The 25,176-nt window shown below is 40.9% G+C and overlaps 1 protein-coding gene across 1 annotated transcript in view; it reads left to right on the top strand.

Moving 5' to 3' along the window:
- Positions 1–24,549, top strand: part of TCIRG1 (T cell immune regulator 1, ATPase H+ transporting V0 subunit a3) — a 28,208-nt gene extending 3,659 nt beyond the window's left edge. Inside the window, exons 5-20 of the mRNA XM_075176395.1 lie at positions 1,908–1,993; positions 3,540–3,666; positions 5,034–5,116; positions 5,213–5,306; positions 15,587–15,793; positions 16,656–16,806; positions 16,910–17,049; positions 17,135–17,292; positions 17,372–17,462; positions 17,930–18,048; positions 18,507–18,720; positions 21,627–21,752; positions 22,233–22,331; positions 22,597–22,714; positions 23,586–23,757; positions 24,208–24,549. Coding sequence (XP_075032496.1) covers positions 1,908–1,993; positions 3,540–3,666; positions 5,034–5,116; positions 5,213–5,306; positions 15,587–15,793; positions 16,656–16,806; positions 16,910–17,049; positions 17,135–17,292; positions 17,372–17,462; positions 17,930–18,048; positions 18,507–18,720; positions 21,627–21,752; positions 22,233–22,331; positions 22,597–22,714; positions 23,586–23,757; positions 24,208–24,283 — 2,061 coding nt within the window. The 3' untranslated portion in view covers positions 24,284–24,549. The remainder of the gene's footprint in view (positions 1–1,907; positions 1,994–3,539; positions 3,667–5,033; positions 5,117–5,212; positions 5,307–15,586; positions 15,794–16,655; positions 16,807–16,909; positions 17,050–17,134; positions 17,293–17,371; positions 17,463–17,929; positions 18,049–18,506; positions 18,721–21,626; positions 21,753–22,232; positions 22,332–22,596; positions 22,715–23,585; positions 23,758–24,207) is intronic.
- The last annotated feature ends 627 nt before the right edge of the window (positions 24,550–25,176 follow it).

The following is a 25,176-nucleotide window of genomic DNA, read 5'->3' as shown; positions in this document are numbered from 1 at the left end:
TAATCTTTCAATTGTGGTTAAGTACCTTAATGTGTACATTTGATTGGTTGTTGTTCACTTTGGACTATCCCAGCTGGATCTGTGCAGCTTTAGAGCAGCCAGCACTAGAGAATGTACTAGGTGCCTAATTGAAGTCTGAAGGGACTCGAGGTGAGTAGTGAATGGGGCTGGACCTGAATGAACCATGAGCCGTGGATTCGATGGAATCAGTTGCTGCGTTCAGTATAAACTTCCTCTGATACCAGATTAAATACCGAGGACTGCTCTAAAACCAGCTCTTAAGTGGTCTGCCAGCAGTGCTCTGACTGAGCCCAATTTGACAGCTCCTATGAGGTAGAAGTTCTGTTTCCAAGGCCATACACAATGGCTTGAATTGGGGTATTTATTAAAGTGAGTAAATCATCACAATGTGGGCAACACTTTGAAATAAATAAATACACTGTATATTGTCCCATATTTGTGTCAATAAAACAGGTAGATGGACAGCAGCTACTAGAGGCTGAAGACTGGCCTAGCCTCAACTGCATTATTGTTTTAGTTTTTATTACATTTGTATATAAGTAGTAAATGGCATTTATAATGTGTGCATAATATATTTCAGCCCACCCTTTAAAGGCACACTAAGTTACCATTTTTTCCTTTTTTGTTAAAATCATACGCTAGATATAGTTTATAGATTTATTTATTTATTTATTTTTTTTGCACAAACCAAAGAGTTTGTATTAGTCCCCCCCCCCCCCAAGCTCTGTCTGTTGGTTTGCCAAGGACTAGCCATGGACATAATGATGTTATGCCACACACCCACGTATGACAGATACATGACTGCACCACAGTGCATTGCAAGAGGATTTTTAAACATAAGTAAGATTGTTCAGAGGGTTATAGTATACTGACAAATAAACTTCTAATGCATGGTTATAAATTAATAACATTTAAACTTACAAACAACACCATTATTATATATTCATTATCTAAAAAGCAGAATTAAACAATTTGGTTAGTTTTCCTTTAAGACCAAAGAAAGCAACACCGCATTGATTTATTGCATGTTAAGAAAGGAAGTAAGAGAAGCTCTTTTGTACCTGCTGTGCTTCTTTCCTTTTAAAAATTGAAAAACCGGTTATGTCATGGGATATGTTAAATGCAGTGTGTTTAAAAGAAAAAAACCTATCCACTTTGTTTTATACTGGCCTTTTATATATTTAAAAAACATTTTAGGGGAATTGAATTCCCCTCAGAGTAATGCCGCGCTAAGTTTTAAAATGACCCTATTAACGGTAATACAGAGTTCTGCTCAGGGAGCCGGGAGCAAAAAGCCAGCGTTAAAATGACGGTATTAACTGTAATTATGCACACTATTACTGTAATATTGGTAATGGTGCACAGGCCGCTTTTTACAGTAACGTGGCCAATTGAATTCCCTCCATAATGTAGGCTAATCTGAATACACATTTTAAAACTGTTGCTTTTGACAGCCTCTGAAAGAAGTCCTACTTATTCCTCTGGTCTGGTATGTGTTCCTAATGCTACAACAATGCAAATTTTTTTTCCACGCTCCTAATGCTTTGACAGCTTAGAAATTCACAGTACAATTAAAGGTAATGTTGCTTATTGGCTGTATCACTGGTTAAAGTATAGAGATCTCGGCGACAGTAACACTTTGGAGTGTTGGCTGACTAATCCCCTAAATGTAATCTGTATCCCTATCAATAAAGTGGGGTGAATCCTGTAACAGCCACAACGTTTTCTATTGTTTCTTTTGAAGCCTTCAGGTGAGTGCCTACCTAATTACTGGTGAGCTCCACACTAATCATAGATTCATGCTGACCTCCTTGCATCACTATTGATAGATTATGCCCATTTGTTACATTGTAATGTGGAGTGAATAATCTTTTTCTTTGTAACAGCCGGAGACAGAGGCATGGAGGGAAAGGACAGAGACTGACCCTTTGATTGACCCTACAGTAGCCTCCAGACATGACCTCAGAGTTAGGTGAGTTGCTCTCATCTGTCCATGTACAGTTGTTCTAAAACAGAAATAGAGTACCAATGGGTCATGTTGTAGCACAAAAAATGTCAAATTAATTCAGGTCAGTTCCACGTATGCCATGTAATGACTTTTATTTATTCAGAGGAATATTGCCATGGTCTTCTGTTATATATTGTGAATTAGATTGTTTGTATCTCTGGCATCTTGCCCAGAACGTATCAATGTAATCATGTACCCAGGATTTAATAAAAGTAAATCAATCACGGTTCTGTCGAGTAGCAGCTGTATATATTTACTTTAGAGCGGCAGTTCATTGTTTTAAGTGTGAAGGTAACAAATAAAAATTGGAGGTGAGAGGTCCTCTTTTTAATTTGCACATTTCATATCACATTAGACACCTGGCTAGAAATATTTGCTATCTGTCTTTGAAAATAACTTAAGGACAAATCGGGTATTATTAATGCTCATTTATCATTTAAAAAGCATATTAGGATGTTGTAGCAGCATTATCTACACGGAGATTTAATTCAGAAATTCTGTAATCATCCTGTACATGTCTGGACTCATATCTTGTGCCCAGTTTAATATAACATATCCGGTCCCAAGTACCATACCTTACTGACTCTCAGCTGTCATTGGTGGCTGCTGTCCCTCTCTGGACACTTCGCCACTGTGAGACCCAACTAGACGCCTATTGTATGGTAGCGCTGCTTCTGTCTTACGCTGAAGTTGGGCCATAAAATGTATGATCAGACAGTGCATGTTCAGGGTAGGATAAAATCAGACTCTTGATTGTCTTTGGATATATATTTAATCATATTGGACCATTTATCTCCCACATCGTCATGTTTGTTTATGCCCATTGATGAAATGATTGGATTGTAACATCTGTGGACAGCTTTGGATAAAAAATGCTTCCCTCACAATCTTTATCTTCAGTATAACGCTATGATGTACACACACTGAAAACTTTAGGTTACAATTTAGTTTTAGGTGCTGGAGTAACAGACATAGTAACTTGTCAAAGGTTAGAAGGTGATAAAGGCTGCAATTCAGATCACTAGTTGGCCTTTTTAGAGAGATTTTATATCTCTAAAAAGTCACCTTCCACCCTTTTTTTTTTTTTTTTTTTTTTTTTTTTGTACTATGAGACTTTTGTATTTTTTATGTTTGCTTTCTGTTTAAAAACAAAAGGGGGAAAAAACAAGAAATGTTAATTCCCTAATTTGTGCCATTGGTGTGAACCTTGGCAAAGTTGCCTCCAGTCAATTACCTTCTTCCTCCCTTGCTTCTACTAATTTGGTATGTGTGCAATTTATTTTCTCTCAGATGAGATTGTATTGCTTTTCTTTTTTCTTTTTTTTCCTTTCAAGTTTTAGAGCAATAGACTGTTCTGCTAACAAAACGTGTATTTTTACATGCCGTGCAGGTTATTGTTGCACTTTTTGATTGAAAACAATTGTTATTTGCTGTCCTAAATAACCAGCCATGATGTGACTTGAATTTGTGAATTAATATTTAAAACTCTAGTCTACTTCTCTTCCTTCAGTTTCATGGCTGGTGTCATACACCCCTGGCGCATTAATGCGTTTGAACGCTTATTATGGCGAGCCTGCCGCGGTTACCTTATTGTCAACTTTGTAGAGATGTCTGAGCCCATGGAGGACTTGGTGACGGTGAGAAATCGCTACCATTGATTTTTCTTTTTTTTTTCTTTTCTCTACTATTATTACACTTAAATTGAACTGGCAAGTTAGTTAAATTTGTTTACAATTAAAATAGTGTAAACTCTCATGACTGAAGGTATCTAATTTTATTTGTTACTGATCAGTCCAGTTTGAATGTTTGTGATGGTTGTACATAGAAGAGGGGCCGGATCTCTCACAGTTGGCCTCACACACTTATGTACAAATAGCTAAATCTGACAGAGATTTGATGGCCAGGCTGAGAGGCCAGAATGGCCACTGTATGGCCACTATTACAGTCTGATGCAATTTGAGGGTGTCTGGCAAGACTTTGTTATAATATTGTGAATGTAGCTTTTTTTTTTTTTATATAAAGCAGCTCATGTTTTCTATTTACTTTTAAACCGGGAAGTTCCTCCTTTCCTGGTTTTGAATATTTACTTTGCTTCATCTGTAATATAAACTTCAATCACTAGTAAATGAGTGTGGAAAATACATCTGAGATGTTCAACCTAGGATTTAAACGGCCAATCAGATGTCGGCTCTTTGTTACCAACATTGGCTCACTTCCAGTCTGGTCTTTAGAACATGTACAGTACTCCTATAAGATGTTTTAGAGGAGGAAATACACCTAATTTGTTTTTAGTACGTTAAAATCTTGTTCTTGATATTGATCAGTATAATAGACATTTATTCATGTATTTGAAAATTACATAGATTGGCTCTGATTTCAGCCTTCACTACCTGATGGCTGCGATGATAATGTCACCCAAAGTGGGTGCTTTGTATGTACAGAACAATGAAATTAGTAAGTGCTGTACTTGAACATTTAAAAAATAATAGGAAGTCTATATGTAATGTTGCATATATTCTTCTCATGGACCCCTGATGGTCTGTCAATGGTTTAACTGGATTCTGCTCAGTTAGGTACACAGCATGTCATAGACTAAAGAGGTTTGTAGTGTCAGTGCTTTAAAACCTCTTTTTCAGGGTTGATTCCCTTATGATCTATTCCCTGATTGCAGCAATTGGAGCTGGCAAAGGTATTCAACCACCTGTGGACTAGAATGCATAGGTGGCAGCCGCACCTGACTAGATGGACACATATCCTGTGCAAGAGCTATATTCACTTTTGCTTTTCAATGTTTCAGGTCCAAATACTCTGGATGGCTCCAGTCTTCCTCTCAGATTAGATGGTAGAAGTAACAAGTAATGATGGAGGAACCATTGCAGACATCCTAAACATGGGGGAGGGGCAGTATTAAAAAACAAAGAAAAAAAGAAACGTGTAAAGCATGTTTAAAATTTTGATACGTTACCCTAGCACACAATCCTTTTTTTTTTTTTTTTTTTTTAAGGGTGAGAGTGTTACACAGATTATATTCCTAATTTCATACTGGGGTGAAAGAATTGGAGAGAAGGTTAAAAAGATTGCAAACTGGTGAGTGTCCGTGTGCAAACATGGCAATTGTCTTTACAGTTACAGCTAGATACCATGTCTGCCGTCCTTAATCTCACATCACTGCCTTTCTCCTAGTTTTCACTGTCACATTTACCCATATGCGGAAGATGAATCTACCAGGCTCGAAACGCTGAAAGATCTCTTGGTGCGGATCCAAGACATGCAAAAGGTGACAAATATGGTCCTACATAGAAATGTTTGTCTATAGAGCCATTAATGGGCAATTAAACATAAACTACAAGTTTTTGATCTAAAAGTGCTACAAATATAATTCACTGTGACACATTTGAGAGATTTAACATTCGATTTTCATTTGCTATGCAGCTGCACACAAGCTATTAGTCTGCCTTATCAGTCATTTTTATCTAAAGAGCCTAACTGCTTCAATGGGATTACGGACAGGAATTCTGCTGTGTAAAATATCTCTTCTCACTATCTCGACGTTGTTTCAAAAGTCTTCCGTTCTGACAAGTGCCTTTTAGTAGCTCTTCTATGAGACAAGTTTTTTGGAATGGAACTTGATACGATATGAAAAAATGTTCATGTAAAAGCTACCATAACACATCAGGGCTCATTTAGAGATCCAGCTAGAGGGTGCAATTTTGCACCTTGGAAAACCATGTTGTGCCTTGGAGGGATGGGCAGATGTAAAATGTCTGGACATATTTTAGTTGGGAGTACAAGCACAAATACATATTGCTTTATTCTGTTCTGTTATATTAGTGCATGAAACATAAACAAAAAAATAGGATTTTTGTACTACCCGTAAAATGCCTTTCTCGTAGTCCATTGGGGACACCAGTATACATATAGTAGGTGATACTAGGAGTCCAGGCACTTAAACAGTTAAATCTGTGAGTGACACTCCACCCCTGTAATATCCCTCCCACAGGAAAGATATTCAGTTTATGCATAACAAATCCCGAAGGAGGTTAACTAAGTTAGCTAATCACAACCACACAGTCAACCTTACAACATTCAGAGCAAGGGTGGGTCCATAGTGTCCCCCAATGGACTACGAGAAAGGGATTTTACAGTGAGTAAAAAAACTCTATTTTCTCATACGTCCAATTGGGGGACACTGCGATACATAGGGGACCTACCAAAGCTGCCCTCTATGGGAGGGACTGCTCTGACATGGCTGCACGCAGAACCCTACGGCCAAAGCTGGCATCCTGTGATGTAAAGCCCTGTAACTTATATAATTTCACAAACGTGAACAGACGTCCACATAGCCGCCCGGCACAGCTGTTCAGCAGAAGCTCCGTGATGCGCTGCGCAGGTAGCACCCACAGCCCTAGTGGAGTGAGCTGACAAACCTCCTGGCAATGGTCTATCTGATCTTGAATAAGTCAACTTAGTGGAGTTAATCCACCAAGCTAAAGAGACTTTAGAAACAAGCCAACCGCTCTTCTTCGCGTCATAAAGCACAAAAAGATCTGTGGTTTTGCGCAAACTAGCTGTGCGGTCCACATAGCACCTAAGAGCCCTGACTACATCCAAACACAACAAAGACTGATCCTGTGACCTAGTACTTTGAGGAAAGGCAGGTACAACAATTTTCTGATTTAAATGAAAACGAGAAACAACCTTAGGTGACAAATGAGGGCTTGGTGCGAAGCACCGCCCTGTCTTCATGAAAAATCAAAAAGGGGGGAGAACAAGATAAAGCCCCCAACTCAGAAACTCGGCGTGCTGAAGACACCGCTAAAAGAAAAGCCACCTTCAAAGTAAGGAAACTAAATTCCACAAACTGTAAAGGCTCAAAAGGATCCTTAATCAAAGCCTGGAGAACCAAATTCAGTTCACATGGCTCGACAGGATGAACAAATGGAGGCAAAATATGAAGCACCCCTGTAAGAAAGTTTGAACTTATGGGAGGGAAGCCAGTTTATGCTGGAAATAAATGGACAATGCTGAAAACTACGATTTCAACGATGCTAAGCGCAACCCCTTGTCCAAACCTGTTTGAAGAAAGGCCAGCATTCCTAGGGGCATATTCAATTAGCTTTTGGATTCGCGGTAACGCGCGTTGCCGCGAAAAGTGCACGTTCTTGCGGGTATTACGGTACCGCATTAACGCGGATTTTCGTTCGCAACCCTATGGGCTGCGAACGAAAATCCACGTTATTGCGGTACCGTGTATTACGTTTCGCGGCTGTTCCGGCGCGTTATCGCGAATCCAAAAGCTAATTGAATATGCCCCCTAGAGAGCTTAAAACAGGAAGTCTTCCATGATCTGTAATAATTAGCCGCTGATGAAGCCTGGTCTTGATCATGGTCTTAACTACTTTAGTAGAAAAACCCCTGGCCTTCAGAATCATGGTTTCAATAGCCACGTAGTTAAAGTCAGGCGACCTAATGAGCGGCACTGAAGGGGACCCTGAGTGACTAAGTCTGGCCTGAGAGGCAGTCTGAACAGGTTCTACTACCATACCTAGCAGATATGAGTACCAGGCTCGGCGCGGCCAGTCTGGAGCCACTAAGATGGCCTTCACCCATTCCCTCTTCAGTTTCTTGAGAACCTACTTTTCTACTTGTACATAAAAATGCAAAAGTTTCAGTCGCCACTCCACGGCGCTTTTGCTAATAGGGTGGTGCTAACTCTAATCTATGAGAGTCCCATATATTTGGGCCATACACATGTGTTTTGAAATTGAGCTAACTTACCAAGAGGTACCCCAGAAGCCTCCAAATGGCAATACAGCACCCCTCAGCTACTGACACCAACATGCCTCTCAAACGAACAATGCAAGTGGAAATTGCTCAATCAATTAATATACCTTCGAATTTTTAGGTACAAATAGAAATGGCAGCTCCTTTGCTGGCTATAGCAGTGTGCTGGGGGATTTTTCTCTGTTTGTTCCTTTCAAGCTAAAAACTCTCCCTGTTCCATAGCCTCAATCACTGACCTGAGAGATTCCATCATAGAGAACGTCTTGCTGCTATAACTAATGCAGAGAGCTTATCAGCGAGAGAATTAACATCCTGTGGAGCCTGCCCTACAAACTCCGAAGCCTCTTTAATATGATCAGAGAGCACCAATGATTCGTCACTAAGGGGCTCCATCCCAGAGACCCTTTGACAGCTGCTCTGCTCATGATTGGATAGCCTTATTGACCCAGGCAGTGGACATGGCCAGCCTGAAAACACTACCAGCTGCTTCATATGCCAACCTGAGCAAATCAAATTTTGTGTCTGTGGCATCTTTGAGGGAAATAATACCCTCAACTGGTAAAGTGGTTGTTCTAGTCAACCTGGCTATGGGAGGGTCCATCCTTGGAAGTCACAATCTTCAGCTGGAAGAGGGTAGAGCGTTTTACATTTCGCTGGCCTGGAAAAACGGCAATCGGGCTTCAGAAATAATTTCCATTAATTGAGTTGAAAGAAGAAGGGAAAAGAGGGGACTTACGTTAAATTTCTCTGATTCGGTCTGGGGGACACTACTTACCATGGGTTGTGGAGGGAAGCACGGGAGTTGGCACCTAGCTAGTTAACTTTAGTACTGCTGACAGACCCCTCCCCTCTACAATCCCCCTGCCTCTTCCTCTTCCTCTCAGTTAATTAAAAAGCCCTAAGGAGAAAAGGCCAATCAACCAAGAGCACACAGAAGAAAAGCAGAAGGGAGGGATCGCAGTGTCCCCCAGACGGAATCAGAGAAACGGATTTAACGTAAGTACATAAATCTTCTTTTCTCTTTCATCCAGTCTGGGGGACACTGCTTACCATGGGGATGTTCTAAAGCAGCCCCCTAAGGGTGGGACCACTCTGAAAGCCCCGCTCATAGAGCACTACGAGCGAAATTTGCATCTGAAGACGCAAACACATTAAACTGATAGAATTTTTCAAAAGTATGGATAGAAGACCAGGTGACTCTCTGCACAGTTGGTCCTCAGAAGCCCCACTTCTCGCTGCCCAAGACGCCCCACCGAACGGGTGGAATGGGCCGTAACTCTCTCGGACACAGGACGGTTAGCCTTGATGTAAGCCTGTGTAATTGTTGCCCTAATCCATCTCACAATTCACTGCTTAGTGGCTGGCCAGCCTCTATGAGAATCAATAAGAACAAACAGAAAATCGTTAAACCGAATTTGGGAAGCTCTCTAACCATAAATGCGGAGAGCCCTAACCACATATAATTTATCAGACTGAGAAGCTGTCTGAAAAACCAGAACCACAATTTTCTGGTTTAAATGAAAGGCTGAAACACCCTTCGGAACAAAGGAAGGGAGAGTTCTCAATACCGCTCTGTCCTCATGTAACATCAATTATGGTTATCAACAGAACAGAGATCCCAACTCTGAACTTTTACGAGCGGATGCAATAGCTAACAGAAAGATCATCTTGCAGGTTAGAGACCTAATCTGCCGAAAGAAAGGATTCAAAGGAGGCCCTGTAAGCATATGAAGCACCAGACAAAGATCACATGGTGCTGTAGGAGAAGTGAAAGGAGGCTAGATATGTAAGACCCCCTGAAGAAACATCCTGATATCTGGCAAATCTACTAACTTCAGGTGGAAAGAAACTGAAAGGGCATATACCTATGCCTTTAAGGAACCTAAGCGGGGACCTGCCTCAAGACAATCCTGAAGAAAGGCCAGAAGTCGGAAAAGACGAAAAGAGGACGTATGACAGGACCTATTGTCACACCTTGTGATATAGGCTCGCCAAATGCGACGATAGATACGAGCCGAACAGGTTTACAAGCTCGTAGCTGAGTGTACACTACACTGGGTGAAAAAAACCCTAGCCCTCCAGAGCCTGGCTACGACAGCCATACGGTTAAATTCAGTCAAGCTAAATCCTGGTGATGAAAAGGACCCCGAACGAGTAGATCTTGTCAGTGCAGAAGACATAGCTCTTGCCCTACTGCCATAAAGATTATGTACGCGTACCACACTCGCCGCGGCCATGCAGGTGCTATCAATTACCGACAGACCGCTCTGCCTCACTTGTCTGAGTACTCAAGGAATCATGGGAATGGGGGGTGGGTTGGAGGGACAGATATCCCAACCCAAAGTCCCCTGACATGGTCATTACGTCCGCTGCTACTGCCAAGGGGTCCCTTGCCCTTGCGCAAAACCTGGGAACCTTCCTGTTGTGTTTGGAGGCCATGATATCTATATCCGGTAGACCACACCTCTGAACCAGAGACTGAAAAGCTTCCACATGGAGGGACTACTCCCCTGACATCATCGCATTGCGACTGAAATAATCGGCCTCCCAGTTCTTTATTCCTGGAATGAACACAGCCGAGATTGCTGGAACATATTGTTCCGCCCAAGCGAATATCTGAGCCGATGCCCGCATTGCCTCTGCTCTTCTCGTTCCTCCTTGTCTGTTGACCTATGTCACAGCCGTGGCATTGTCGGACTGAACTCTGGGTAGATGACCCTGAAGAAAGGTTCTGGGCCCCCGAAGAGCCAAAAGGATTGCCTTCAACTCTAACGAGTTGATGGATCGAGAGGACTCCTGGACTGACCAAAGACCCTGGAGTCGGAGATGAAGGGATACAGCCCCCCCCCCCCCCAACCTTTCAGGCTGGTGTCTGTGGCGATTATGATCCATAACCATGGAGCAAAAGACCTGCCCACCGACATGTGATCTGGAATCAGCCACCACTGAAGCGAATTTCTCGCATCTGGAGACAGAGAAATTTTCTGGCGATCCAAATGTAGGTGGGATCCCGACCCTTTTGTCAAGAGGTCCCACTAAAAGCACGACGAATAAGCATGACCGAAGGGGACCGTTTCGAAGGAGGCCACCATCTTCCCTTGTAGACGCATGCACAAGTGTATTGAAGGACTGGGAGAGGACAAGACCTGAGATGTTATCCTCTGAACCAACCTGATCTTCTCTTCTGGCAGAAACACTTTCTGTTGTTTGATGTTCATTACGAGTCCCAGGAAGATCCTGTGTTGGCGCGGAATCACCTGGGATTTCCTTGAGTGTATTAACCATCCATGGCTCTTGAGGAAAGCTATGGTGAAGGACATGTGCTGTTGCAAGCAAATCTCTGAGGCGGATCTTATGAGAAGATCGTCTAAGTAATGCACGACCTGAATTCCCCTTGAGTGAAGACAAGCTGCCGTACTGACATAATTTTTTTTATGAAAATCCCCTGGAGCCAAAGAGAGCCGAAGGGAAGAGCCCGAAACTGATAGTGAGAGGCCCCCACTCTGAATCTCAGGAGATACTGATGACTGTTCCAGACAGAAACGTGGAGGTATGCGTCCTTTATGTCTATGGAGGCCTTAAACTGATTCACTCACTTTTAAGTGCATATTTAGGTTCTTTAGATTTAAGATGGTTCGAAAGGAACCGTCCGGCTTCTTGACAAGGGTTTGAATAACACTTTTCCCTTTCTGGATTACTGGGACCCTGCAAATAACTCTTGCTGAAAGAAGAGAGGCGACCCAATTCTGTATTACCTGCCTTCTTTGTGGAACTCGAGCTAGCGGGGTTACAAAGAGAATAGGACCCAAGAGATCTATCCTGTACCCCCTAGTTATACTGCCCCGAATCCAAGGATCCTGAGAAGATGCTGTCCACTGTTCTAGAAAAGAGACAGGCCCCCCCCCCCACACTCTCGCCACCTCCTGGCGGGTAGAATGGCAGTCGGGGTGCAGGCTTCTCCTGAACCTTGGAGGCCTGACGTCTAGCTGAGAAAGAGGATCTACCTCTGACTGAGAAGCTTCTAGAATTTGTGTGGTCTGCCCCTGGATGACTGGCCCCTAGGAAAGGAGGTCCTCCGAAAGGACTGCCTAAAGGAGCTGAAATGCGGGAGGGGGGCTCTACCCACACTCACTGGCAAAAAGGTGTTCTTCTGGCACCCGTTGACTGGGAAATCAAACTGTGTAATTCCGTCCCGAACTAACCTGATGTTAAAAAAGGAATGGTTTCTAGGGATTTCTTAGATTCCGAATCAGGCTTCCAGGATTTCAGCCCTAAGGTTCTTCTTGCTGAAATTTCCGAAGCCTGAATAGAGGAAGACACAGATGCTGTGATCTGAGCTGCCTCGTAAAGACACCCAGACGCCTCTTTCAAAATGTAAAGCCCGGGGAAGTAATTATGAGTTCTGCAAGGCCTCAGCTAGGTGCTCTGCCCATGCTTTCATGGCTCTAGGGACACTAGCCGAAGCAAATGTGGGTCTAAAGGAAGAACCCGCTGCTACAATATAGACTTTAGCTGAGATTCAATTCTGCGGTTAGTCTGTTCTGCAGTGTTGCAGTGTCCCGAACCGGCAAGGTAGTGTGGCGGGCTAAACGAGCTACAGGAGTATCCACCCTAGGGATTCCTTTCCCGTGAGCCAGATCCTCTTCCTGTAATGGATATAAGGAAGAGAATTTTTTGGAATAGAAAACTTTTAATCAGGTTGTTTCTATATTCCCTCAGCAACATTTCCCAATTCCACCAAAGGAGGTAAAGGAATAACCTCTCTTCTGGCTTTCTTAAAGAGACTTCTGTTTATAGGACTAGGATCCTCTGACTCTGAGAGGCCCAAGGCCAGCCTTACCGCTAAAAGCAATCATCAATGGCCTGATATCTGGCGGTTTCTTCCCGATTAGACACCTGAACCTGATCAGGATCAAAATTTGTTTCCCCTTCCTCAGAAAAGGATTTGCGGATCTACATCGATTTCTTTTAGTAGGGGCCAAATATGGGGATTCAGAAACTGGTTTAGCCTGGCGAGAAAGGGGTCTGATCAGTTATGAAAAAAAGAAGGGCCTGCTATAGCCGTCCCAGTAGAAGCAGCCGCAGCAGGACCCCCCACATTCGTGACAGCATTATCCAATATAGAAGAAAGTGCTGCTGAGCTTGTCAATAACGAAGTAGATTTAGTGAGAAGCTGGGCTAAAGAGTAAACTGACTGTGTCAGAGAGTCTGCAGGGTTTGCGCAGGTGGGGAATCCTTTTCGCAATCCGAAGAAAGCGCCAACGGGTCCCTCTGCCCATATGGTAATTTAACCTTACATCTATAATAGGTAAAATATTTTCCATAGGACCTTTTCCTTTATCTAACATTTTACAAAGTAAAGAATCACAAGCACACCATTGACTTGAAGGAGACAGAGAGAAAAAACAAGTTATCAACTAATCTACAATAAAAGTTGCACTTGTTCCTTTAAATAAACAATGTTATTTTTGTTTTGGCAAGTGAAGAGTACGATAATGTTACCCATACTAGCCCCACTTTGTTAGTAAAGCAATACAGTTTTTTATAAATGCTTAATAAAAAAAAAAAAAAAAATACTTAGCCAAAAGGCGAAACGTAGGAGAGAAGTCCACCAGCAATGTCCTGATGCCTGCTCCCACAAGGCAGTCTCTGTTCCCAGGCTGCTTCTTAGCTCCAGAAGACCGGAATACTGCCCGTAAATTGAAGAGCAGGGGAGCTCTATATAATTTTAACTCCCCCTCTTCCTGTCTCCATTTTTTTCTTTTTTTCTTTTTTTTTTTTTTTTTTTTAGAAAAATAAATAATAATTAGCAGAGTAATGGAGACCTTGAAAAGATTGAGGTCTCCTGCAGTGGTTCTGACCCCGATGCCCCCTCCTATTACTGAGGGGGGATCTTGGTATAGCCCCCTTCTTGCCGCATGTCTAAACTCCAGAGGTCCGATCCAAGATGGCCGCCGGCTAGTGATCCGATAACCGGCGCCCTCTGCCTGCAGTGGCAGCGCCGGTTATCGGGGAGGCTCTGAGAGTGACAGTGGTCTTGAGACCGCTTCTCACTCTAAGACACCAAAAGCTGTGCCAGTGAGAGCCCTCGGCTCTCATCTGACAGAGCCATGTCTGCGCTGCGGGTCTGGGAGTGTGTTCTCTATGGTAGAACACACTCCCAGGTCTGCCTTCAAAATAAAAGTCCCTGTAATTTAAAAAATTAAGTTAAGAAAAGAAAAAAATAAAATAAAAATTAATAAATTAACACTAGCAATTAATATAACAGCCCAACTCCTTTGGGCACCTAGAAAAAACTGAGCGGAAGAGGCAGGGGGATTGTAGAGGGGAGGGGTCTGTCAGCAGTACTAAAGTTAACTAGCTAGGTGCCAACTCCCGTGCTCCCCTCCACAACCCATGGTAAGCAGTGTCCCCCAGACTGGATGAAAGAGAAAAGTTGTTTCATCTGTCTCTTAAACAGAGAAAAAACAGCCTCCCGAGATACCTCTGGGTTGGTGAAGCCTAAAGTCTGGCATAACAGACCCTGCAGCAGTTCCCTTTTTAGAGGTCCCCTTTGCAGTCATGGCTGATGTGAAGGGTCCAGGATGTATATAAGCGTATATCCGGTAACCCCTACAGTGTAAACTAGCAAACAGTACAAGATGAAGAATTTTCCTAACGGATCTAATTGTAACAATGACCACCAATAAATCCTCATGCACACAAAAACTCTTAAAGACAATTCCATTGTATAAAGAGAGCATAACAAAGGTAAAAACCTTTCCTGTTTGAGGGGCACAGCAGGGCTCCTTCCTCCACAGTGTGGGAATGGCGCTGAAAGCTTTATGCTAGCGCCAGGAAGTAGGAGAGGAGTTCCAGGACTCCCCTTTCCTCCGGCCAATGGCTGTCTCTGCCTCCTCCACAGTGTTCTGTGCCCCTCTCTGTGCGGTGCAGCCACATCTGTGCTCTCTGATTCAACGGAGATCGGCTGTGGCTGCTCTGATCCTCCTTCTGCCGGCAATGCTCGTTGCCTAGGTGGGTGGGGGACACGACCGCAGCACCTGTCAGTGTGCTGCAGTCACGGCTGACAGCCGACTGCCGTCAAGGTAAAAATAATCTCCTACAGAGATAGAGGCCGGTATTGCTGGGGGTGAGATAGCTGTCAAAGCCTCTGGGAGGCTTCCCGGAGCCCAGCATTTTCTCCCTGTATAAAAATAAATACAATTAAATAAATTTAAATAAAATGAAATCCAGGGCAGGAGCCCTGGAAAACATGCCCGACTCCTGAGGACACTAAAACTAAACTGAATATCTTCCTGTGGAAGGGGTATAGCAGGGGTGGAGTTTCACTCACAGATTTAACTGCTTAAATGCCTGGGCTCCTGGTACCACCTACTATACCCCTATGTATAGCAGTGTCCCCCAATTAGATGTATGAGAAAAATGCTTTTGCATTATTTAGCGGGATTTGCTCCTAACTTTAAATGAGACCCGTTGACTGTATCTTTGTATGGGTGATGGAGAAGGCGATCTAACTCTTGCCTCAAACATTTGAGGCTCTGAAATTCTTTGCAGACAGGAAGTCTGGATTGCTCTGGAAATTGCTTTTCTCTTATCTTGAATATCACTCTGTTAATAGTAGCTCTTTTATATAAACAACTTGTATTTCATGATTTTAATTGACAATGAGCGAATCATCCAATAGTTGACTTGTTTCTGACTTCATCCCCAGTGTGCTTTTGTTGTTGGGTGGTGAGATGCATCAGTTTATTGTATATGTCTAATATTCTACAGGTGCTGTCACAAACTGAGGGATTCTTGGCTCAAGTGCTTAGTCGAGCTGCTTCATTTTTGCACCCTTGGAGAGTCTCTGTGAGGAAAATGAAGCACATATATCAAATTCTGAACTTGTGCAGTGTACGAGAACGATGCCTGATTGGTGAGGTGTGGTGTCCAGTGTCTGATTTGCCCGTACTCCAGGGGGCGCTAGCCCGAGCTTCGGTGAGCATCTTCTTATGGAGAGCCAGATTAATACCATGGTGCTGTAAAGCTATATCTAGGGAGAAGTTGCATTTCATTATTCATTTCTTCAATTACAAGTCCATCAATTGGATTCATGTTGACTGAATGGTCCGTGCAAGGATCCATACACCCAAAAATGTAGACTTTTGTTGACATAATAGATCACATATAATCTGTCTAGTCTGTGCTGTTACCTGAATACTAAGTCATTTTATAGATAGCTTAAATAGATTAAATTCCCATATTTGTGCATTCGGTGTTGAATGTTTTTATTTTTAATTCCCATCCGGTATACTTGTTTGCAGCAACCATTTTTTTTTTTTTTTAGTAAAGTAATAACACTACTTTGTCTTTTCTCTAAACAAAAATGACACTTTCAGCTAAATATCCATTTTAGCTTTTAGCGGTTTAGAGCGCTTTAAGGGGGGTATTCAATTGTTGCTTTTAACGCGCTAAAACAAAAAAAACGAGCGCTCGAAAAATATTACAGTTTATACGGTAATATGCGCGTAAATGCCGTTAATACGGTAGTTTACTCGCTGAATTTCATCTCGCAGCTCAGGGAGCTGCGAGATGAAATTTAGCGAGTAATTACCGTATTAACGCTAATATTTTTAGAGCGCTGGTTTTTTTTTTTTGTTTTAGCGCGTTAAAAGCAACAATTGAATACCCCCCTTAGTAATGATATTGTTGGTATAGTGTTAAACATTTACTTTCGAAAATGCCAAAACGCTGAATGTATTATACTGAAAAAGTTGAATGTTGCTTAAAGCTTCAAAAATGGAAATTTGGAATTGATGAGCTTTAGTGCAATGTAATAATTCTAAGAATGTTCTTCTAGGTGAACAGTGGAGGTGGTGGAGAATCGTTCTGTCAACGGATTCCTTGCTCAGTCAGTCCCCCCACCTTAATACGGACCAACAAATTCACCTCTGGATTTCAAGGAATTGTGGATTCCTATGGAGTAGCCAGTTACCAGGAGGTAAATCCAGGTATGTGTGATAGATTTAATTTGTCCTTTGTGGGTCTGTTGTTTTAAACCTCTAGCTTTCTTTATTTGGGAATAAAAAAATATTTCTTTGCATCTTCTTTCAGCTCTCTACACAATCATAACATTCCCATTTCTTTTTGCTGTGATGTTTGGGGACATAGGCCATGGGCTCCTCATGTTCCTGTTTGCCCTTTGGCTGGTTCTTGGGGAGGACAACCCAAAACTTAAAAATGCAGAAAATGAGGTAAGTGGCTACAATATGGAAGGCGAACAGCGTGACTGCCGAAGAGGAGATCTTAAGGTTGCTTCTCTACCTTTTGTCTACACAGATTTTCTCCATGTGTTTTGGAGGCCGTTATCTAGTCCTTTTGATGGGCCTGTTGTCTATATACACTGGCTTTATATATAATGAGTGTTTCAGCCGAGCAACAGTGATTTTTCCCTCGGGTTGGAGTGTTGCTGCAATGGCGAATGATAAGGGCTGGACGTAAGTGGACAATCAGTAGGGTGTCTGTGTTAGAGGGTGTTTGTTGCTTTAATATAGCTCTTATTTCTCTAACATTTAGGAATGAATTCTTGAAGAACTCTATTCCTGCACCGCTGGACCCCAACATAACCAATGTCTTTACTGATGTTTATCCTTTCGGCATTGATCCGGTGAGGGAAGCATCTTGACCCTTGTCTACCTGTGTATTTTACATGAAAAAAATTACTCATTTGTGCACATTAAACGTAGATTAGAAGTTATTGTAGCGAAGGATATTTTAAATGCCTTTATACAATAGTAAATGCATTTCCACTATATTGTAATGTATCATTCTGTAATGATCAGCTTTTCAATTTGGAATGTCACATTACTTATTTGTGTGACTTGCATAGTATATTAATAACTGTAAAATAAATCTATCTATGTCACTATCTATGTCACTTGTTATATGACTTATTCTAAAAGTGTTCCATGATGGAATGCAACTGTTTGACATGTTTTAGGCTTTCTACAATGAGAAATTTTGTTTCTTTGTTCTTAGTGCTTCAATTTATATACAGTCCTAGTCAATTACAGTATTTTTGTAATGTACATTAGGAAGGTTTGTAACACTGCTTTGCTTTTACTTCCATTCCAGATCTGGAGCCTTGCCATAAACCGACTCACATTCCTAAATTCCTTTAAGATGAAAATGTCTGTCATTTTGGGGGTGTGCCACATGTCCTTTGGAGTTTTACTTAGTATCTTTAACTTTATGTGAGTATTATTACTGCATTGAGAATTTTAAGAACCACTTGTCACCTACACAGAGCAGGGGAAACCATTTTGTGGATAGTGCCATCCCTGCCCCCTTTTACGTCATCATTTTGCTTCAGGCGAATGGTGTTTAAAAGTCCCAGCGCCAATAGTTACTGCACTAAGGGATGGTGGATTATTACTGCATTAAAATATTGAAAAACACAAACAGTGGAATTAGCTTTACAATTTGTGCCACAATTGGCATCAGAACAGTGCCACTCTGTATTACCTAGCAAAATATGTCTCAAACATGGCATTACCCTTTATTATATTCCACAAGAAGAGCCTAAAAACATAAAATGCTTATATTTAAGATTTTATTTAAAATACCCCTTTAGTTGGCAGTTATTTTTGTAATATTGAATATGTCTATCTGCAGCATAAAGGAGTAGAATGATTTTATATTTATCTCTCAGTCATTTTAAACAGAAATACCGCATTCTTGTGGTGTCCATCCCAGAGCTCCTCTTCCTCCTTTGCCTCTTTGGTTATCTAGTATTCATGGTTTTCTACAAATGGTTTGCATTCAATGTAAAGGACGCTCAGACGGCTCCAAGTCTTCTCATTCATTTTATCGACATGTTTCTGTTCACCAAGAATGAAGCCAACACAGACCTCTATCATGGACAAGTAAGTTTCCAATCCACACAATTATATGGGCTTAGTACATAAAATCATCTTGGGTTTTTTTTTTTTTCAATCGTCCATCATAACAGATTTGTAAATCGTGCTTGGATGTACATGAATTAGATAAAGTTTCAGAAGGCAGATAGGTGTAGAGTGGAATTAAATTTGCTAGTGAATTGTACCTTATTCAGTGCACTCACAACTGGTAATCCTAGTACTTGTTACTTGTGACCGCACAGGTTGCTAGTAGTTCTTTATAACCATCTGTCCCTGACAGGTCTGGTCCTTGGGTAACAGAAGGGGAATGTTTCTCCTCCAGGGTTCCATACCCAGTTGCTAACTGTGATAATGGCCTTTCATGGACACAGATCAATGTTGCATTAATACCCAAGGAGGTGGCTGAAAAGTTAATAACTTGGATATCAAGAAAATGAGGAAAGATTTATCTTAAAAACTGGTTGGAAAGACTCCTTAGCTAACCAGATCGTTATGCACAACAGTATCCCCCCATTGTATGTCTTAAACTTGCTCAGTTGGTCTTGTGCTTAAATGGGAAATCATGAAGTGAGCTCTAATCTCTCTTTCCTTAGTAATGCTAAACTCTATGCCTAGTACAAACCGGGAGTGATCGGCATGCCGTGTATCTAGTTGAGGTTCACGTGTGTGTGTATGTGTATATACGTGTGTAAATTTGAAAGTATTTTCAGCAAATACCATAGCAATATTTTTGATAGAAGCAAAATTTCTCAGCAGAAAAGAACTTACAGGTCTGTCATCATCGCCAATTCCACAGCGCTGTACAGAGAATCTTTGTCTTTCACATCTGTCCCTGCCCCATTGGAGCTTACAGTCTAAATTCCGTAACACACAGAGAGACTAGTGTTCATTTTGTTAGCAGCCAATTAATCTACCAGTATGTTTTTGGAATGTGGGAGGAAAACTGAGAACACAGGGGTAACATACAAACTGCACACAGATAGGGCCCTCTTTCGGGAAATCAAATTCATGACCCCAGCCCTGTGCTAACCACTGCGCCCTTTTTTTTGTGTGTGTTTGTATGCATTCTTGGTTTTTGTTACCATGGCTGTACCCACCACAACTGCTGGGAGACTATTCCAAAGCTCTTTCATCATTTTTGTGTAGTAAAAACAATACAATTCTTATATTATCACTAAAGGATCCAGAAACTTTTTGTGTCCAAGGATTCTAGCTTCTGGCGGAAGGATTTGATTAATGGTGCTACGAGCGCTACTTTTTCTTTTAATGTTCTTGGGTGTATAACATCTGGACCCACTGACTTGCCTACTTTTAATTTGGAGAGTTCAAGTAACACCTCTTTTGCAGTAAATAGATTTGTGTCTACAGTACAGCAGGGTGCGTCTTTCTTTTCTATTTTCCATTTTCAACTCTAAATACAGAGCAAAAATAATTATTTATGCAGTCTGCAATTTGTAGCATTAAACATATCCACCCCTTTAGTTCTTCTATTATTATGCCTTCGTTTTTTTATTTAATAAAATCCATAAATATCAATGTACCTAAGAAAGTTTTGTATAAAACATATATTATACTGATTATGCAACCTTTTTTTCTATTTGCACTTCAGCACATTTTACTGTGTGTTTTATACTAGCTTTAGGTGTATGCTTTTATCCTTATCCTGTTGTCTCTCTCTATTTCTTGTTTGCTGCTTTTTTAGTACATATGCCAACTGGCACTTCCTGGGGGAACCATATTGGTTTTGTCTTCCATTTTGCTTATTTTTATTAAATATCTGGCACATAGCTCTAATGTATTGTAATAATGCGTTTTTTAGCCCCTTCTGCTGTTTCGGCCTTTGAATTCCCACTCTGTTAGAGATGCGTGTAAAGGATTTCACATTTGCCTGTCTAAAATCCCACATTTGTTTTGGTACAGTTCTCCTTTCCTGTATATTAAACCACACTGACCAATGGTCGCTAGACCTCAAGTTCTCTCCTACATACACATTTGTGACTATGCGTCTCCATATGTGAGAACTGACTAATTGTTTGAGAGATGCCCCACACAAGAAACCAGAATTGTACTAGTCCTGACTGAGCAATTGACAGACTTCAGTCTACATCAGACATATTGATATCATAATTGTCACCTCACCTTCTCATTGACATATCAGTGATTTCCTTTAGCAATAATCTATCCAATTCCTCATCTTGTCCTGACTGTCTATAAATACATCTTTCTTGCCAGTTTCTGGAGGTGCCTAAATACGTATCTGCAGTGTCCTGTATTATAGTTTCTTTTATCTCATTATTTAACTATAAATCCACTCCTTTTTCTCCTCCTCTTTATTGTCTAAACAGGGTATAACTGATAACTATGTCCAGTGTGATGGTTAACATTGTACTATAACCCAGTAATAACTCCTAGATATAACTATGGAAATCTTATTACAGAGCTTTTTTGCTAAATTGTAAGCATTTGTACTCCTCATTTAAGATTGTACCACTTTTCTGTAACCTGACATTCTCATCAATGCATTCCAATACCACTTTTTTTTTTGAGATGCCCTCCTTAACTAATTATAAATAACCAATAATGACATGCCTGCACTGCTTGCTATGAACCTCTGTTCCCCTAGTCTCGGGATGTAAGTAATCCCTTTGGTCAGTGTCTTATCCTTCCAAATTCCCTTTAATGACTGACCTATTCAAATCCTACCTCCTTGCATGAACTCTTTAACCAAGGGTAAAGGCTGGGATGTGAAGCATCCAATCATCCTTCGCCTTATCAACAGGCCGTACTTCCGAGATGGACACTGCCAGCACAAGCTCCTTTCCTAACAGCCAGAAATATTGACTAAAGATATTCATTGGGCAAAATCTGTGCAGTTGTCATTGTGTGTCTAAGTTCTTTGTGTTATTTTGTAGCAAGATGTCCAAAAGGCTCTGGTGGTTGTAGCTGTGATTTGTATCCCAGTTCTGCTGCTGGGGGACCCAATCTGTCTCTACATTCAGCATCGCAGGAAGAAAGGAAACCAGCAGCGTAATGGGCAGGTATGACATGATACATGTGCCAACTGTTTATTTTTTTAAAGAAAACAAATTAAAATAAAAAGCTTGTAGATCTGTTGCTGAATTAAGCCATGTCTGAAAAAATTATTTGTTCATATATTGTTGCTTGGTAAATTTCCTCTTTTTAAACAACTGGGAACATTCTAGCATAGGCATCTGTGGCTGATATGTCACTTTAAATTGACCAATCCAGCTGTATAGTATCTCCCACATGAGCAGTGTGGTTGGAATGTGCTGATCACATGTCTGTGTATCAAAGTCAGGTGCTCTTTTATAGTGATTTAAAGACTTTTGAAATTATTTGTTCAAATTAATGGGATACTGGACTTTAAAATTAAATAAAAAAAAAAAAATAGTGATTCACAAGTTTTATTGTGTTTTTGATGTATTCACAACATTTTTTAGGACTGCATTCAAATTGGAGTCCAATTCGTTCAGTGCTAACAGCGATATTGCTTTTAGGATTTAGTAAATGATGACGAAAGGACACTGGTGGGAGAGGATGTTGATTCTGTAGACGATCCAGGACATAAGGAACAAGAGAAACATGACAGCAAGGAGGTAACTTTTCCCTGTGACATTATTTTTGCCACTGTCCAGAAGCATCTAGAGTGTGTGTGTGTGTGTGTGTGTGTGTGTGTGCACAATTCTATACTTCAGATAAAGACCTTGTAGCATCATTACTTAAAATGTTGTATATTGGAATATTTAAGTTATTGAGGGCAAAACACACCTAGATAAGAAGAACATTAATGAACAAATGGTTACTAATTATGCTGACCTAATATTGATAATAACAAGTCTGTTTTTTTTCTCCCATTTATAGTTTGACGCAGGCGAGGTTTTCATGCACCAGATGATTCATACCATAGAGTACTGCCTGGGCTGCATCTCTAATACAGCGTCCTATCTACGACTGTGGGCGTTAAGTCTGGCTCATGCACGTAAATATAATTTTATTTCTACATTCCACTATCATCATCCTTCTTCCTTAACTGTTAACTATTCCTGCTCCAGTTAAGCATAAACTTGAGCATAAACACATGAAGTTATACACCCTTTATGTATGTGTAGTTCTTTTCTTTTTGTGACCTAGTTTCTTTGATTGTGTAAGACTGCTTGCAGAGCTCCTCATTCACTAGAGGCGTTATTGTTTGATATCTTTCGCCAAAGGCACTTTGTCTTCACACAGAACTCTTATTGCTTTGTGATTGTCTTCTTACAATTCAGTATCTTAAGAAATGTGGCCTACGGGTAAGAAATACATGTGACATTATTAGGGGCATGGTATTATGTAGTTTGAAGATCAGTTATAACATGGCTGAAACTATGATAAGGAACAAGGAAAGAGGGTGGCAGACTTAACCTCCTGAGTTGCATAGCTATCCTGCGCCGGTCCTTTTTTTTTCCCTCAGCACTTCTGATCAGTAGGAAGCTCTTGGAAGACTAAAGTGGAAGAGTTAGGTTAGCACTGGAGAGACACCGTTCTGCCCACACAGATCACATGCGAACAAGTTGAACAGGTGTCTGTGCTCTCTTGTTCTCACTCTTATGCAATAGAACTCCCTACTGGTCTGGAACATTGAAAAAAATGTTCAACCTGGTGTCAGGTTCACTGGAATATCCACCATATTTTTGTTACTAAACCAATAATTGATTATGGTAGTGTTTTTTTGTTTTTTCTTCTTCTATGAATTCCAAATGTTGTCCCTTGGGTATCATGGACTTTATTTATAGCAATGAGTTAGCTGGGATGACCCCAAAGGTAGAGCAGACCTTCGCTTCCCTAATTCTGTTCATCTCTCCATGTGGCAGAACTGTCAGAAGTGCTGTGGAATATGGTGATGCGCATTGGATTTTCCACCTCGGACTTCAAATGGAGTATCGTTCTTGTGCCCATCTTTGCTGCCTTTGCTGTACTAACGGTGGCTATCCTGCTTGTCATGGAAGGGCTCTCTGCATTTCTACATGCCCTTCGTCTGCACTGGTAAGTGGCAGAGAGTAATAAACACCAATATAGTCTAGTTTTGTTTTTGAAGTGGCACTACACCTGGAAACAAAGTCTGATATGTTGTGGAGGCTGATCTGTATTATCTGGCCTTTTACCTACTTATTTGGTAGCCTGCTTACATACCACACTTCTCCAAAACACATATTTGCCAGAAAGCCTTTATATTTTAGTAGATTGCCCCTTATCTCAAACCCCAGTCAGCACAAGTTAAGACTGTATAACTTATGTAAGTCTGTATGAAATATGTGTATATCTGTTATGAATAGATTTGATTTAAGTGGAATTTAAAAAATAAGTTGCATGTTTTGCATTTTGCTCCTTGGGTGGGGGGGGGGGGGGTAGCATTTTTTTTAAATTCTTATTCACATACTCACTCTCTCCTTCCTTTTTTTTTTTTTTTTTTTTTTCTTCTTCTTTCCTCTGCAGGGTGGAGTTTCAGAATAAATTCTATTCTGGCACTGGATACAAATTTACACCATTTTGTTTTGAGCCTCTTTATTGATTTAAAATGTTTGGGGTGTTTTTTTTTTCTCTTCTGCAAAGCCTCAACTTGGGAGAGTCAAGGGCATAGGGACCAGCTCTGTGGGTGCTTGAGCACTCCCCAGTATTGTGCTGCCGCACCACTAACCATGTCTATGCATGGCATTTTTCAGTCATATAGATGGTAGCCCCAATCATTTTATAAAGTTGGCTCCTATTATCAAGGGCATTTTTCTATTGGGGATATCAAAGTGTACTTGATGGCAAAATAAATTCATTTTAAGCGTTGTTCTATAGTAAGAGTAGTATTTGCTAACTCATTAAATATCTACGTTATGTATATTGTACAATGGTCATTTATACTACTTTCTACAAGTGAAACCATGGGTGTGTTTATTATATTATTATCATTAATTTGTATGATGCCACACTGCTCCGCAGCACTGGACAGTGGGGAAAAACTGGGACATGCAAAATAATTCCAGACATGAAATCAATGGGTAGGAAGGGCCCTGCTCATGTGGCTTACAATCCAACACAAATATTCTAATACCTACTAAAATAAAGAGCAGTCGTTTATCTCCATTGTACATCATGCTTAAAAGAAAATTCAGTACTTATGGCATATGAGTAAGGGGGATGTTTAACATTCCCCATAGTGTGTGTCTTGTTTTGCAATCACCTGATAATAAATGTAGGTTAAACTTGATTAAGTATTGTAAATAACCTTATGGATGAATACATTTACTGATTCAATATAAAATATAGCTAGCTTGTTATATAGTAGTTGTAATATGTTCTAGGAATATTTACTTTATTGTAAGATTACTGAGGTGCCCTCTCTCTTGACCTCCTTGAGTATCCAAGTCAGCATGGCTATTGGAGAAATTATATACTCTTGTGGAGAGACTGTTC

This window comes from Mixophyes fleayi, chromosome 6 (assembly GCF_038048845.1).
Source record: "Mixophyes fleayi isolate aMixFle1 chromosome 6, aMixFle1.hap1, whole genome shotgun sequence".
Lineage (NCBI taxonomy): Eukaryota > Metazoa > Chordata > Amphibia > Anura > Limnodynastidae > Mixophyes > Mixophyes fleayi.
This window is presented reverse-complemented; position numbering and strand designations above follow the sequence as displayed.